The sequence below is a fragment of the Myotis brandtii genome, unplaced genomic scaffold, assembly GCF_000412655.1.
Source record: "Myotis brandtii unplaced genomic scaffold, ASM41265v1 scaffold123, whole genome shotgun sequence".
Taxonomy (NCBI): Eukaryota; Metazoa; Chordata; class Mammalia; order Chiroptera; family Vespertilionidae; genus Myotis; species Myotis brandtii.
The window spans coordinates 4,024,312-4,042,258 of NW_005354291.1; the positions used below are offsets into that span (position 1 = coordinate 4,024,312).

Consider the following 17,947-nt stretch of genomic DNA (forward strand, 5'->3'; position numbering starts at 1 on the left):
CCGGATTCGGCCCGCGGGCCGTAGTTTGCCCACGGCTGGTCTATTCTGTGCACTCATGGTATTTAGCAGCACCTCTGGCCTCTATGAACTCAATGGCTATAGTCTCATCCCTAGTCATAACTATGAAAAATGTCTTTAGACCAGTGGTTCTCAATCTTCCTAATGCCGTGACCCTTTAATACAGTTCATCATGTTGTGGTAACCCCCTATTTCATTGTTACAAATTGAACATAATTAAAGCATAGGGATTAATCACAAAAACAATATGTAATTATATATGTGTTTTCCAATGGTCTTAGGTGAACCCTGTGAAAGGGTCATCCGACCCCCAAAGGGGTCATGACCCACAGGTTGAGAACCACTGCTTTAGTCATTGCCAAGTGCCCCTGTAGGGCAAGATGATCCCCAAGAATATGTTGAGATGGCTCAGAATTATATTTCTTTTGCTTACCCTTTTGCATTTGGGTTCTATAGTATTTTAATTATTAAGTAACAAAAATAGTGTTGCAACACTGTAATGTATCATATAGAGCTACATGTGTGGATACTTTTGATCAGTGTTTTAAGAGATGTATTGTGTTTACAAAGGCATAATAAAATTTCATCTTATAGATGATAGGCAAAAAAAAGCTAACAGTAAACACACACACACACACACACACACACACAGAACTTGTATCTTTAGAACAGTTTTAAAGACGCAAGATAATCAGCCTAATTAGTTTATCACCATACAGACTTACACTGTCCAATGCAGTAACTACTAGACACATGTGAATATTAAGAACATGATATGTGGTTAGTCCAAATTGAGATGTGATATAAGGATAAGTACACACTGGATTATGAAGACTTAGTGTAAAGAAGAATGTAAAATATCTCATTAATAATTTTACATTAGTTCCAGATTGTAATGATATAATGTTGGATATAATGAAGTGATGGTTTTAAATTTATGTGTCATCTTGGCTAAACTACTATGCCAAGTCATTTAAATGAAGACTACTCTTAAGAGTTGCTGCAAAGGTGTTTTGCAGATGTAATCAAAATCCCTAACCCATTGATGTTAACTAAGAAAATGATTCTGGATCATCTGGGTGGGCTTGTCTGATTCTATTGGGAGGCCTTGCAAACTGACCTGAGGCTTCTGAGGGAAAGAGAAGAAATTCTCTCTTTGGCTATGGTTTTGGTCCCTGCATGTGGGCTCACGTTTTCCCATGACCTTCCCTTCCTGACTTATATAGTCAGTCCCCACAATCACATAGGACAGCTCCTTATAATGAATGTCTCAATATAAAATATATTAGCAAAATTTCCTACTGGTTCTGCTTCTCTGGGTGAGCCCTGATATCCTGATTGGAGTAAATACATTATTAAAATTAATTTTTATAATTATTTTTACTTTTTTAATGTGGCTCCTTAAAATTTTTAAATTATATATGGGACTCACAATTTATTACTATTGGACGGCATTGGTCTAGTCCTATGCGTGGGCAAATGATCTTTTTTAAAATCTAAAGTCATCTACAGGGTTAAATATTTTACAAGTGAATTGAAAAACTAAACTTAGAATGTCCCCCTGCCAATACTATCCTGCTTCCTTCCTCCTATGCTAACCAACAAGGGCTGTGGAGAGGATTGGCTCCTTGTATAATTTAGGCCAAAAAAAAGCAGTATATTGTCAAAGACAAGAGTGCGTGGTCTTTGGACATGCTAAGGGAGTCACCTTAAGACAGCGATGGCAAACCTATGACACGCGTCAGAGGTGACACGCAAACTCATTTTTTTTGGTTGATTTTTCTTTGTTAAATGGCATTTAAATATATAAAATAAATATCACAAATATAAGTCTTTGTTTTACTATGGTTGCAAAGATCAAAAAATTCCTATATGTGACACGGCACCAGAGTTAAGTTAGGGTTTTTCAAAATGCTGACACGCCGAGCTCAAAAGGTTGGCCATCACTGCCTTAAGAGATGTTTTCTTACTCCATGTAGTGATGAATTTGAATACCGAAAAGGGATGAAATATTGTAAATTAAAATGTTACATGAAATACTACATTCATTGTGAAATGAGAGGCCTTAAAATGGTCATTTAGAATAATAGTTTTCCTTTAGAGGTAGGTGTGTGTGTGTGTGTGTGTGTGTGTGTGTTCCACACACATCTGTTGGCCCCTCAGAAGAATAAAAGAGAGATTCCGGAAATCACACAGGAGGATTAGACTTGAGTTAGAATCTCTGCAGGATTCGATGCTAAAGACATCTGCCTGGAAATCCTTCACAGACCCCCAGCCTGTCTTCTTCTGGGGAAATACACTGCTTAGACAGGGTGGTGCTCTAAGGGACTAGATCGGCTGTGTTGGTGCACAACGGTGTTTCCTGCAAGGTAGGTGGAAGCTTGTGCATGAGGAAACTCTATGGTTAATAGAGTAAACACAACCCAGTTGTGTAACTCAGACCAGTTTCAAAGATAAAGCCCCATTTATTTATTTATTTTTGTTGATGCTGCACTTCAGCCTAATCCAAACCAGGACAACCCAATGATCTGAGCTGATCCTGTCAGCGTTTTTGCAAGTAGGGGTTATAGATTCACACACACACACACACACACACACACACACACACACACACACCTCTACAGCTCAGAATGAGCAGAAATATGACAACTTATATGAGCATTTTTTTGCAGGAACATCACGAACTGATTTTTTTAAACTGATGTTCCTTTGAAGACCCTTAGTACTTCTATGGAGGCAAGTGTGGGCAAGCACAGCTAACCTTGTAAAGGCATACACACACCTACATTCGTTTCTCATAAAGTACAAAAGGAATTCATTTCTGATGATTCAAACTGAAGGATAAGTTAAATGCCTCTGCATCTTTTGTTGCCACATTGCATTTTCTCTGCGGATTGGATTCCATCACTAGTGTCACCCTCTGTGGCTATCGGATGACTGAAGAATCCAGAAAAGCCTCTACACAGTGTGCCAGTTCTCTCTCCACACACTTCAGCCAGGAAATGATGACCATCCAGGCACCTGTCCAAATGAGTACAACATGCTACCAATTTAGACTTCACAAGCAGCTGATGCCTGCTTTGTTACTCTCCATTGATCTTGTCAACTAAGAGCCATTTGTATACTAGTAAGAACACAAAATTAAATTTAAAAGATTTAAATTGGTAAAGTAGAAATTTATTGCTCTATGGTTTTCAGCAAACTTCAAAAAAAATAAAATTCCTTATATTATATTAATACTAGCTTCTAGTTATTTAATAATGGCCATAGACAGGTGACTGCTTCCACTGTGTGTAAAATGACAGCAATGTATGACAGCAAAAAAACCCCTGCATTTAACATCATGACAGTCTAAGAACAGTTCACTTGGACATGAACCAATCCCGGACACAGGGACAAAGAAGAAAGTCAAAGCAGTCACTATTTATCTCCAAATATGTGTGCTTTGCAATTAGGTTAGAGACCTGTAAGTCTCAGCATCCAGTCCTGGTTAGAATCATAAGCCATTTTGGTACCAGTAAAGCTTAAAGATTGTTTTGTGGCTTACAAGGTCCAAGATTCCCTTGGTGGCCCAAATTAGAATGCTTCAGTATAATGCAGAATTTTCAGGTCTCCTAGTGAATGCTGCACATTCTACGGGGAACACATAATTACTCAATAGACCAGCAATTTTCAATTGGTATGCCGCAAGAATTTTTAAAACAAGCAATACCTGACTATTTAGTCAGGTGCACTGATCTCTTTTCCCTTAGATTGTCAAATAAAAAAGTGACAACAGCCAACATAACAATAGCAGTCTGACGTGAATGAATCAAAATTATACCTTTTTTTGTCAGATCGGCAAAAAATATAATATATTTTTTGGTGTGCAGCAGGATTTTAGTAATTAGTTTAAGTGTGCCATGAGATGAGAAAGGTTGAAAATTGCTGCAATAGACAAAATCTTTAAAATGTCTCCAAATTAGAAGTGACGATTTGTTTTATTAGCTTGGTTCTCCTTCGTCTTCTTTAGGCATTTAATTCTATCAAAATGTGTTCATCTAAGCTCTCTGTCTCCCATGATGCCAATAGCAATCAGGGACCAACAGATTTTCCCAAGACTCTCTGAGATCATCTTTTTCATATGTAACTTGGGAAAAGAGGCCATGGGTACTAAAAAGGAAAAGAATGCCAGCAATAGCAATCAATGGGACCAAAATTAGTAAAACTAGGTTGCTGTAATGATTCTGAATAACTTTATTTTGTAGTGAAGTCTTTCTGGGTTCTTTTGTTATACTACATGCATTTTGCTTGTGATAAGTAGTTTCTATCTACTTACAATCATAACAAAGCTTATTGTTGAGTAGGTAGTTTATCATTTTGTTTAAGACTTACGTGGCCAGTTTAAAGCAATTTTTCTCTATCTGTATGGCACATTGTTAATAAATAAAAAATATTATGAATCAAGATTTTTAAATAACAGACTCAAGAAGTTGAAGGGGTAATCTTTGTCACCAAGGCAACCATCCTGATTCTTTTAGATGACAACCCAGTTTATTAAATTATTATGAGGGTTGTGAATTTCAAAGAATGCCTTTTATCATTATGTTTTCTATATATATCTCGCAAGCACCAGACAATATAGAAGGCCCACGTACATTTTTTTCTCATTTTAATATTAAAAATTCAAATTATTTATTCATTTGAACATATCTCTATTTGCAAGATTCAGCCAATTGTGATTAGTACACAAAAGTTTAATTATGATAAATAACCAAGCACACCTTTTCATCTTTTTAGTAACTAATTAAGAAATATTATGGGGATCTTTTTTGTTGAATTCTCACTATTTTAGATAAATATACCAAATGATGTATAAGTCTTTGTATTTTACATGATTTTCTGACGATTTTTCTGTGGGTAAACAAAAATTCTGAGGAAAGTACACTACAGGCCAACTATTAGTAGTCTCAACACAGCATACTACTGACCCCTACAAAAATTTTAAAATAAAGATAATACCTATTCCATTTTATTTTTACCATTAACTTAGTCATCTCACACAAATCCATTTTTTCCTTTGAATTTTATTTTCTCAATTATAAAATGAGATGCTATTTCCCACATGTCCATAAACCAGACAGAGGTGGAAATGATTACATATGATACCGTTTAGGAGATAATCACTAGTGGAGTTTACAGATTTGGATGAGGTTTTGACGGTGTCAGTATTTGAGCTTCATATTGGATGATATACTAGACAGGATCAATGTGGCTGTACATCAGAATCATCTGGGGAGATTTTAAAATCAATTCCTGAGCTGCAGTCCAAACTTAATCAATTACTGTAGTCTCTCATGGTCAGGAACCTTTTAGAGCTCTCCAATTTCAATCAGCTCTCAGGTGGTTTTAGAACCACAGTCAGAATACTGTCTAGACCGATGTTTCTCAAATTTTAATGTGCATGTGAGTCGCCTGGGGAATCTTCTTAACATGCAGATTCTGATTCAGTTGGTCTAGAAGGAGCCTGGTTCTGCATTACTAAATCACTCTCAGAAGATGCTAATGTGGCTGCTCCATGGAGCACGTTTGAGTTGTGATACAATTCAGGGAGAGTCAAATACATTGGTTTTGCTGAAATCCTTTGGGAAAAGCATAGTCTTCTCTCCTGAGTTGCTAAAGCAAAAAAATAAATATATATATATATATTCACACACACACACACATACATGTACATATTGGCCTCAAGCTTCTGGTGATCATAATTGCCAGGAAGAGGATATCCTGACTGAGAATTAAGCAAGTGATACAGATGAACAAAGCAAGGTCAGGAGTAAAGAGAGAGGTGGGGGGGATTTACTAATGACGTTAAAAAACCTATATCTAGACATCTTCAAGCCAATTTTATTCTTGTATTTTTCACTTACTTGAAGTAATAAAGTATATTTTCCACTAAGCCAGTTTAAAATGGATTTTGGTCTTTTGTGGACAAAATAATTCTAATGAAGACATCATTTGAATTTGATACACAGAGTTGAGAGCCACTGATAAATTTTCTGTTTTGATTTTTTAAACTATATTTTTATTGATTTCAGACAGAGGAAGGGAGAGGGAGAGAGAAATAGAAACATCAATGATGAGAGAGAATCATTGATTGGCTGTCTCCTGCACGCCCCCTACTGGGGATGGAGGCCAAAACCCAGGCATGTGTCCTGACTGGGAATCAAACCATGACCTCTTGGTTCATAGGCCTAAGCTCAACCACTGAGCCACACTGACTGGGCTCTGTTTTGATTTTTTAAAACTTATTTTTCAGCCAGTTTTTCTAAATGAAAATACATAATCTGGAACAGGGAACACATTAAGCCATCTGCATTCAACCTGCACCTTAGTTTATCATGATTTGGGGAAAAGAAACATACAGAGCTAGAGAGAAGAGAGTCTGGAATACAATGGACTTAACAGCTTTCCATTCATACACACCTCAATTACACATCCAACTTTACTTACAGGTAAGAATGTAGCAGCACTGAGATTATTCTGGCTCTAACAAGAACGACTTAGAATGGTTGGGCCTGCGTTGCGTTGTCTCAGACAGCCTTTTCATTCCCCAGGAGGCTGGTGCCAATATCTGATCTCTTGCTTTCTTTGGCCTGTTCCTTCGGGCTCTGATCTTACCCACTATTCTTTTCATCATCCTGGTTCTAGTTCCCTTGCCTTGATGGAGACAAACTCTTTTTTTAGCAGCACATGGTACTAAAGTTACCTGACACGGTGGGTCCCGAACTCACAACAGCTGCAACTACTTGGGAAGTGCATTTCTGGGTCATTCACCATATTTCCATTTACCTCTGCTTCCTCAGCCTTTTTCATCCTAATGCACACCTCCAGGCCCACTGACTGTTCTCTCCGGGCTTTGTTCCCCGGTCACCACTGATCTGATCAATACTGAGAAAGACAGGGTATAAAGCACAGAGTTCTGTCCCAGCTTGAGGGTAATATACAACAGTGCAGCTATGAAGCCGAGTTCTGATTGAGACTTATTTAAAGAGATCCAAAAATAAATGTATCTTCTTAACAATGTTACTATGACCTACCTAGTAACCAATATTCTGAGGCTATGAATTTTAACAAGTTTAGTTACCTTTCCATTCTCCCTCCTTTTCTCCCATATTTTTTCGGGCACTTAGTGTCCAGCCTTGTCTAAGCCGCTGAAGCTGCCAGCAAAGATGGATGAAATGAAATCTCTGGCAGGGGAACTTGTCCATCTATCTTACTCACGGTGACTCGATGCAATCTTCTCAATGGCCTAATCCTAAAGTCTTGAATATTTATGATGCTCAAATTTCCTGGCTCTTCCTTATTCACCCTGACGGCAAAGAGCTATTGTGGATTTCAATAAAGTGAGAAAAATACACAATGAAGGACCTGAGTTTAAATTTACTGGGCTCTTTTTGACCTGAGAAGCTTTAGGGCAATTTAAAAACACAACTATAAGGAGGATGGAATTTGTTTTGCTCTAAGTAGAGAAGAGACTCTTCCTCTGCCGTTGACATGCATCAGGTACAATCTTACAGAAATAGCAGTCATCATATGTGGTCCTGTTCAAACTTAGCGACAGTCCCTTATTTCAAAGAGCAAGTACAAATTTAACCAACACTTTAAGTGCATTTAAATAAAAATGCTTCATATAGACACCAGCAATTGAATGAACAACAAAAGCCTGATAATTTAGTTAGTATAACTTAGCCAAATATTATTCAATATATCTGAATGGGAGAGAATATTAATGAAGATGTTAATAAAGAACAATTTAGATGAATAAAGATAAAATGTTTTTGAGCCTATCATTCCAGATTACAAAATAAAACTTTTTAAACTACAATTTTTAAATCTGAAGATGTATAAAATAATCTATCTTAAAATAAGACTAAACTCATAATATCATTTCCCTAGTAATAACATTAAAAATGCTTTCATTTTTTATTTTTTAAAGTATATTTTTTATTGATTTTAGAAAGGAAGGAAGAGGAAGAGAGAGAGAGAGATATCAATGATGAGAGAGAATTATCAATCACTTGCCTCCTGCACACCGCCCCCCTACTGGGGATTGAGCTTGCATCTCCAGCATGTGCCCTGACTGGGAATCGAACTGTGACCTCCTGGTTCATAGGTCTACACTTAACCTATGAACTGAGCCATGCTGGTCAGGTGAAATCTATTTTCTTTAGTCCACTTCAACTAATGTTTATCATTACATAGCGTTTGTACCCAAGGTAGAGTACGTAAGATGTTTCCTTAAATGTTCATTTTCTCATGTAGCTTTTTAAATAATATTACTAAAAAATATATATTCAGGTGATTTTAAAATCTATTTTGCTCCTAGTAATCCTTCAAGAAGATATTTATATACATGGTTTTAAACACATACTAGTATATCCCTTAGACTATTTTAACTAATAAGCGTTACTGACATTTTTTAAAAAGTACCCTAAATAACTATTTAATGTTTTTTTTTGTTGATTTGAGGAATCAAGGCAATACATTAAGAAACAATAATTAAATATCTTTGTGAGAATTTGCAATTTATGTTAATCATTACATGAAACTTAATTTTAAAATATTCCCAGCGGAAAATTCAAGTAAAAAAAAAGAGAGAGAACAGATTCTTTATTAAATACTGAGTATTGACTCATGGAAAATATTATATTTTTATAGAAGTTAATTTATGTATAAGTAAGAAATCGTTATTTATTTGTTTGTTTTTCTTTTCCAATTGCAGTAGACATATACACAAACTGTTATTTCCAGATAATGACTAGTAACTGATTACCTTAAAGTTTGGCTTTGTTCTAGGCACTATTCATTGAAGATCAGATGTAAAAAGACTATGTTTCTTACCTCAAAAGACTAATAAACTAATCTAGAATCTGTAACCTGGATGTAATGGCTAAAGTCTTTCTTGACTTCTTGAGTTCTCATCTTGGATTTGTGAGTCAGGAAACCTGTCTTTCCTCCTCCCCATAGCTTCATGACCACTTTCATTTTTGGATGGCTTTGTCACAGTCGTGTTCCACTGGTTTAGCTCTCTCTGGTTGGTCAAATTAATATTTTCAAATTTAACATACACCGAGTGGATTTTACCCCACACAGTGAGGTGATCATCATGTGCTCAAGCAAGGCTGAAGCTCCAAATTTGGATCCCACTGTTTGTATTCAGTGTTCTAGGGAGGTAGCAATAGAAGTCAGCAAGACCTCCTCTAAAATAAATATTCCCATGATATTGCTGCTAAACGTGGGCAGCAATAACTAAAACATTGTTACTGTGTCAAGTCTGGTTTATGTGTTGCCATTTTCTCAGTCACACTAAAAGTACCTGAGGATAGGGTTCCTTACTCCCTATTTTCCCTTGCAGACATAATTCCTACTCTTTCCTGTAGAAATCTCTGCCCATCTGAGGCTCTCACTCCATAACTATACCACTTTTCCCTAGCCTTTACTGTGCCCATCTTTTGAATTTGTGAGCAGGTCATTCAGCATAAGGATCTAGCTATTCCTGCAAGGAATTCTTGTACACCACATCCAAGCATACCCAGGTAACTGTACTTCAGGATCCTACACGATACATAGTGACTGAATATGCTCGTGCCTCCAAGATTATTATCCTCCACACTATCTCAGCCATCATGTCCCACAGTTACTACCTAAAAATAAAAACAAAAATAATCCAATCTATATATATCTATAAGGCTAAGTGTCCGTTTATCTGACCAGTTGCTATGACACGCACACCAGGGGACAGATGCTCAATGTAGGAGCTGCCATGACATGCACTGGCCATTTAAAAATAAATGGTACTGTGGACCTGGCACTAACAAACCAACACTTGGCTTCCCCCAAGTGGGACACAGGCACTGGCACCACCCCAGAGTGATCCCCCACCAAATCACAGCCAACACTGCCGAGACCCCATGGCGCAAAATGCAGCCCACAGCCCAGCCCAGCCTAGAAACAGTTGCTGTGGGTGCCGTGTAATAATGTCACATGGCAAAGCCTGGCTTCCTCTCCCTAGTGCAGTGATGGCGAACCTTTTGAGCTCGGCGTGTCAGCATTTTGAAAAACCCTAACTTAACTCTGGTGCTGTGTCACATATAGAAATTTTTTGATATTTGCAACCATAGTAAAACAAAGACTTATGTTTTTGATATTTATTTTATATATTTAAATGCCATTTATCAAAGAAAAATCAACCAAAAAAATGAGTTCGCGTGTCACCTCTGACACGCATGTCATAGGTTCGCCATCACTGCCCTAGTGACTAGCCTCATTGGAATTTCTTCAGCTCAGGAACATGACTTGCTTTATAGCCAGGTGCAAACATTTTACAGGTCAACCAAATGTTTGTGAACTGTTTTCCAGTGCCTCATCTCATTTGATCCTCACATAAGTCCTGGAGTATGTAGATAGGAGACTTGGTAGGATCCTATTGTCTTTTCATTAGCAAGACAATAGAGATTTAGAAAGTTTAGAAACTTGACCCAACTGAAAAGTAGTAAGAAATGGTGGAACTTGAAAATGACTTCAGGTTTTCTCATTGCGTGGAACATAGTCAAACACTGCTACAGCTAAGTATTTTACCCTTTGTTCTCCCTGCGTGATCTACAATAATAATCTGCCTCGTGTTGATATTTACTGCTGGGTTGCTGACTATTACCTGAAAGAGAAGTTGGGGTGTTTCACTGGGCTGGAAAAAGTTTAGCTAAATCAGAAAGCAGGTCTAATTAAGCAAGTTTATTCTACATCTATGAAAGGCTAAGTTGACTCACACATGCACAATAAATATAACATTCTCACTGGCACCAATCACATGTGTGTGTTTCAATCTGTCATTATTGATCGTGAATTTGGTTGACACTTCTATTATAAAAAAAGGGCAAATGGCGATATTAAAATATTTCTTCTAATTAATTTCCTTTCAATGTGCATGAATCCGTGCATCTGGACACTAGTAATAAAATAAGAAGACAAATTTGGAATCAATAAATCTGGCCGTGTGGAGAATAAAGATCATGGGTATCTTCTTGGGGCATTATCAAGACTACAGAATTCATTCCTCATTCCCACAATCCCAATTCACAATGATCTGTGTGTAGACAGATTCACACATCTATTGAAGAAGGCATCAATGCAGCCGAAAACAGTGGGATCAGTTTCACTGGAAAGAATTGAGTATTTCTTTTCCTAACTATAAATCTTGATCAAATCATTAAATATTCTATATTAAAAATAAATTAAGGCTAAAACTCAAGTAAAGTATATTTAAGTCATGCTTAAGATCAATATTACCACAGAGAAAAAATTTAGTTTCAAAAGTGAAAAAAAAACACACCAACCTTTTTTTTTCAAGGGAGGCTCTTCTATTTCTCCTAAACCAAGACAGAAAACAATAAATTAGAAAAATTTTTAACATAGCATAATATTGCTTCTCTATTTTCCCATTTTATTTTTTAATTTTTAAAAACATCTATTTGTTTTGACAACAAAAGTCCTTATGTTACTTTGTTTTCAAAATTCCAGTTTTTAAATATAAACTTTGTTTAGGTACATTTATTAGACATAGTTCTACTTTTATGAGTTCAATAAAATTCTGGCAGTGATCCAAATTATACATCATAGTTTGTATATCATGTGAATTTCAGTTCTCTATTGTTCTTCTCCACCACTCACTGGGGCCAAGCAAATACAAATTCAGACAAAGTCATATAAAGGGCTAAAATAATAGGAGCCTTCCTGGTAGTCAAGGCTGAATACATGGTGACTAAGGTTGTCCCTAAAAATGTCACTAAAATGCAGAATCAAAATGCTCTGTCTTTTCACATCTATTCAATAGTAATTTATGTGTAATTTGAGTTTATTTATTTTTATTTTTTAACATATGAGTATATATGTTAGTTGCATAACATTTAAATTGTTGTAACATTTAGAATGTGTCCCTCTATTCTACACCTCCATTTGATTCAATAAATTTACTTTCGATTATGATTTTAATAGGATTTGACTATGAACATGACTTATGTGCATAAAACATTTATATGTATGTTTAGTTTTACAGTTACTTCAGCATTTCTAAGGATAAACTTGAGAAACAGCTATTACTTTCCTCCAAGAAACATACAAATGTTTCTATTGTGGGCTTATAGTAGTACAATATAAGACCTCCTACTATATTGCTACTTTGATGGTAGCATTTACTATTGACATATTTGCCATAATGGCAGATAAACTATAAGGTGAAAGCCAAATGAGACACATTTACTGAGTTTGGCATTCTGTTGATTCTCTATGAGCACTCAGAAGTATATTCATTTTGGTTTAGATTGACCAAGTTCTCATTTTTGCTTAAATGTAAGCAAACCCCAGTGACAGATATCTAATATTGGTCCCAGCAGTTAAAAATGTTTCTTTGATCTTTGTACCTGTATCAGTGTCCTCATCCCCATCCTCTTCTTCTTCTTCATCACCCTCAGACGAGATGATGTCAGACAACAAAGAAAAGAAGCCATAGACCCAGTCTGTAGTTTCCTCCACTGCATGATGTACGAATTTCAGAGGATCTGAGCCAATCTTGGAAATAGAGCTTGCTAAAAGTAATTTTAAAAGAAGAAAATTTTACAACAATTCCCCAAAAAACTAAGAAAAACTTTTCCAGATTTGTTCTTTTGACTAAATGAATATGTCAATTTTATGAATTTAAGTATCTCTTGGCTACATTTTTTTGTGTGCTCAGAAATATAAATTGCATTTTTTTTAGTAAGCACATGTATTCAATTAAAAATGAATGTTATTGGGTAACTGTGGTTCAAATACTATGGGGTAATCAATAATGAAGCTGCCCTTGAGAAGTTTTAATCTAAATAAAAGTTTAACATGGGAAAAAATAGAAATATATTAAAATAATATATAGTTACGTTATCCAAATTGCAATATAAACTCTAAGTTATGGATGGTCAGGAACAAAAGAAATCATGGTTGGCCCATATTGTACTGGAAAACATCATGGTAAAGAAGACTTTAAATTTTCAGATAAACTCTAAGTTCCAAGTTGACTTAAGTAGCTGTGACTAAAATAAGACTGATAGGTCCATTTATTATCATTTGTGATACAGTAAGAAAAATATGGAATTGTCACGGTAGTGATCATATTGAGCTCTGGTTAGATTCAATTTGTTTACCCTTGTTAGATATCCCAATACCTAAAAATAAAAAGTCTTTGACCTTCTAATAGATAATGGATAAAATTAGAAAACATATAAAGTCCACAAATTTGTCCTTTTATTTTATACTAGACAGTGGTCGGCAAACCGTGGCTTGTGAGCCACATGCGGCTCTTAGGCCCCTTAAGTGTGGCTCTTCCACAAAATACCGACTTCTATGCATGGGCCACGAAGTTTCAATTGCACTGTACATGCGTGCCCACACGTGATATTTTGTGGAAGAGCCACACTCAAGGGGCCAAAGAGCCGCATGTGGCTTGCAAGCCGCGGTTTGCCGACCACTGTTAGGAGATATAAAGTATTTGCAGAATGAGAGATTAAATAATAAAAATGTAAGCAATTAGACATTTTAGGGATTTTCAAAATATTGTTCTTCTCATTCAAATTATAAGAAAATTTCTCTGAAGGGGTATGACCAGTGTTTAAGATCTGATTGAAGAGGTGGTCTACCCAGAAACACAGTATACATTGAACCTGATTTTTCATCAACCTGTAATTAAATTTTAGATTTATGTTTTCCTTAATTCAAAAAACTACTTTAGCTTTGCAGAGATTATTTTCTCTTTGATATTTTAAGAGACTAGAATTATACCAACATATTATATTATCTAAAGGTTAAGTACTTCAAAATTAGTCTTTAACTCTGATTGTGATAGGAAGTCACTGAAAGAGGAATGAAGTGATTTTACTCATGTAATGTCTTTTGCTGTGTTGAGTATTGGAAGAATTCCAGGTTGGAAATAGGAAGATCAGAAAGGAGCCAAATGAAGTAATCTAGCAGAAAAATTACCATAATTTCTATCAGGGTTTTAACAGTGTGTGGGATGAGATGTGATCAGATTGTGAATGTATTTAAAAGATAGAATTAATAGTATAGACTGACAGTTTGCCTATAGGGTGTGAAAAAGAAGGATACAAGATAGCTTTAAGGTTTTTGGTATAAGAAACCAGAACAATTGAAATGCCATTTACTAAAATGGGAAGAACTGGAGAGAAGCAGCAGGGATTTTAGGGGAAGCATACAAGTAGCTGAGTTTCAGACTTGTCAAACTTGAGTTGCCTTTTACACATCTATATGTCATATTGTATAGCTCACTATGATCTACAAAAGGAAAGTCCTCACTGAAGATAGAAACTTGGGAGTTTGAGAGAGAATAGAAGGTATTGAAAGACATGACACTGAATGTGATCACTGAATGTGATCAACAAGAGAGTATATCCAGGAACACCCCAACATTTAGAATGTAGGAACAAGGAAGAGAAGGAGAGATGAACAGGGAAGGAGGGAGGGAGGGAGGGAGGGATGGAGGGAAGGAGGGAGAGAGAGAGAGAGAGAGAGAGAGAGAGAGAGAGAGAGAGGGAGAGAGAAGGGGGAATTGAAACATAGAAAAAAAGAACATAATGTACTAGCTGTACTAGATAGATATGAAGTGAAGAATTGTTTTGAGGATAGAATGATCACTGACAAATGTAGCTGATAGGTCAAGTGAGAATGACTTTTAGCTCTAATGATGAAGATGTCATTAGCAATCTCAAAGGATGGTTTCAGTGGGATGCATTCAAGACCAAGTGGGAAGCATCTAGAGGCAGTGAGTACATTTTACTGCAAAGTAAATGACAGAAATTCGGAAACGATTGAGGGAGGACTGGAATCATAGTGGGCTTTCTGTTGTTGGTACTGTTAAAGAAGGAATAAATATTCCATTTTTATGCTGATGGGTAAGATTCCACAGAGGCGGGAAATGATAGGAGAGAGAAGATTTCTAGGGAAATTTTAAATTTTATGTTCTATTTGAGGAGATCCGCAACCCATTCAAGGATGACAAGTTATAAAATGCTGGCCTCAGCAAAACCTATCTCCAGGATTCAATGTCATTGTAACTTTACTCTTTGGTCCTTATTTTGCTACATTCTGGAGAGTTGTGTGAGCAAGGTATGATAGTCTGAATGGATAGATTAAATCTCAGAGAAAGGAAATGAATGGATTTTATTATTGCAATTGAGAATTTTAAAAGAGTTATATATACAGAACTGGATTGTACTGACATCATTAAAGACATTTTAGCCCGTCTATATTTTATATCTAATGGAACAATACTGCAAATGGAGTTTTTATGATCTGAATAGATTGAGACCATTTATCCATTCCCCTTCTTTCTAAGTGTTCACTGAGGAACATAACAATAAAACCCAACAAAATAGGCATCTGTTTAATTATCCTTATGCTTAAATGTATTATACAAACTCTGCAGACACGTACATATTGCCTGGTTTTAAAATAGTCAAATTAGACTACTTTTATGAAGTCAATGTTGCTGGCTTGAGATCAGCGTCTGATTTTTAGCCACTTGGACAACAACTTTTAAAAATGATAGATATGGACTAGTTAGGTAGATTAGATATAGATATAGATATAGATATAGATATAGATATAGATATAGATATATACTAGATATACTAGTAGATATGTAGATCTTGAGTAAGATAGCTGTCCTCAAGTTAATTCTTATTCCTTCCCTCAGACATCCAAATCATTTCAAAGGGAATAATATACAATGCAACTAAATCTTTTATTAATGTCTTCCTTTTTAAGAGTACTCAGATAACTTTACTTTCTTACCTCTCCTGTTTCCATGAGTTAGATTACATATATCACAGTGAGGATCCTCAGATAACAACAGTAGGTAACACTTATAAAGAGCATGTTACCTGGAAGATATCATTCTAAGAACTTTATATTAACTCACTTTTTCCTTTCGATAATCCAATTTGGTAGCTATATTTTTTTATCTCTATATTAAATATAGAAACACTGAGACACTGGGACATAGAGAATTTAAATAATATGGCTAAGGTTACACAGCTAGTAAATTATGGAGTCTGATTTTGTACCCTCCAAAGCATGACTTTTAGCTATTATGTTATGTTATACTGCTATCAAACAAACAATAACATGAATTCACAATTGTTTCTGGAATAAGATGTTGGATGGGAGATTCTTGGAGGGGTTTTCTTGTTGTTAAAAGGGGGAACAAGAAGTTGTGGCATGGTGTCAGAGAACCTGGAGCTGCTGTAGCCACGTTATGCCCACACAAACCGTAGCTGGATTACTAAGAAAGGCAAAGGTTAAAAATGAAAGAACTTGAGTCCATGACATTGCTGAGGCATTGAATTATCCAATCTTGGAATTATCACCTGCTTCCAGCACTTCTATTATATGAGATAAAAATGTTTCTCAGTGTTCAAGTACTCTTAATAGTATCTTCTATTTCTTACAGAAATGTATACCACCAGATGCAGGGGAAACTGCTTTAGGCGCCTTAAGATCAGTAATTGGATTCTTGACACTCATAAAAGAGTGCTAAGAAAAGAAAAAGTTTAAAGTTAAATAAGATTTTTATTTGTTCTCTGTCTTTGAAGCCACACTTTATAGATTCTTAAGTTTCTAAATACACTAGGGAAATTAGATTAGTCATTTTTTTCTGCTTTCCTCCTAAAGAACCAATTCCATGGCTTCACCATTATCTTTGACCATCAGTCTTATGTTCTTTAAGCTGTATTTGACTCTTCTTTATCTTTCATATCCAGAGAAACATCAGCAAACAAGCATGGGCTCTGAACTCAGATTGATAGCATTCAAGTTCAAGCCTCCCTCCTTGGGCAGTGCCAAACCATATTGGAACCAAAAACAAAAGGAAAATTTGGTGAAAATGATCCTGTCTTCATTTAAAATTTTTGATATTTTGTAATCACAGTTGTTTGCATTAATTCTGAATTGTTAAATATTGCATTAAAATATCATTCATTTTAATTGATGAATTTTCTAGAACACTCTTAAATTTTACATGCAAGGTAAGTTCTTTACCCACCTCAGGCTAGTCCTGGTGCTCTCCAAATAAGAGCTGTGTGATGATCAGAAAATCAGCTTTTGCCATGTTTAGACAATTCAGTTAGACCTCTGCTTTTCCAAAGTCACTAAGCTAAGTCAAGACCACAATGCCTCATGCCAATTATTTCTATATTCATCCTGCTCATAATCCAATTTATAATATGCTGAGTTCTGACAAACAGTGTTATATAGTGGGGAAAAAATCTCAAAGCACTCTGTGCTTCAGTTTGCTGAACTGTAAAATGACAATAAGAGTAATAATATCTCACAAGGCGTTATGAGTATTATATGAAATAATACATACAAATCACATACCACAGTGCCTGGTAATTATTCAATGTCAATGTGGAGAAATAAGCAGGATTGTCTTTGAATCTAGGACAGTGATGGCGAACCTATGAACTCATTTTTTTTGGTTGATTTTTCTTTGTTAAATGGCATTTAAATATATAAAATAAATATCAAAAATATAAGTCTTTGTTTTACTATGGTTGCAAATATCAAAAAATTTCTATATGTGACACGGAACCAGAGTTAAGTTAGGGTTTTTTCGAAATGCTGACACGCCGAGCTCAAAAGGTTCGCCATCACTGATCTAGGATAATCCAGAGGCTATTCCAAGTTTGCTCGCTAGGGCCGGCAGCTTCCCCTCCCCTCAGCATCAGGCTCAATATATGATCTCACCTTCTCTCAGTCTCCAAATACTATAGGACTGTCATTTCCAGTATCCTCTTGGGTGTTTGGCACTTTAATTCTGACTATATGGTATCCATTCTCAAATAAGTTA

The 17,947-nt window shown here is 35.8% G+C and overlaps 1 protein-coding gene across 1 annotated transcript in view; it reads right to left on the reverse strand.

Annotated features, from left to right (window-relative positions):
- TRDN (triadin) overlaps window positions 1–17,947 on the reverse strand; it is an 86,686-nt gene that overhangs the window by 19,557 nt on the left and 49,182 nt on the right. The window contains exons 3-4 of the mRNA XM_005858950.2: window positions 12,474–12,638; window positions 11,391–11,423 (exon numbers count right to left, since the gene is read on the reverse strand). Coding sequence (XP_005859012.1) covers window positions 11,391–11,423; window positions 12,474–12,638 — 198 coding nt within the window. The remainder of the gene's footprint in view (window positions 1–11,390; window positions 11,424–12,473; window positions 12,639–17,947) is intronic.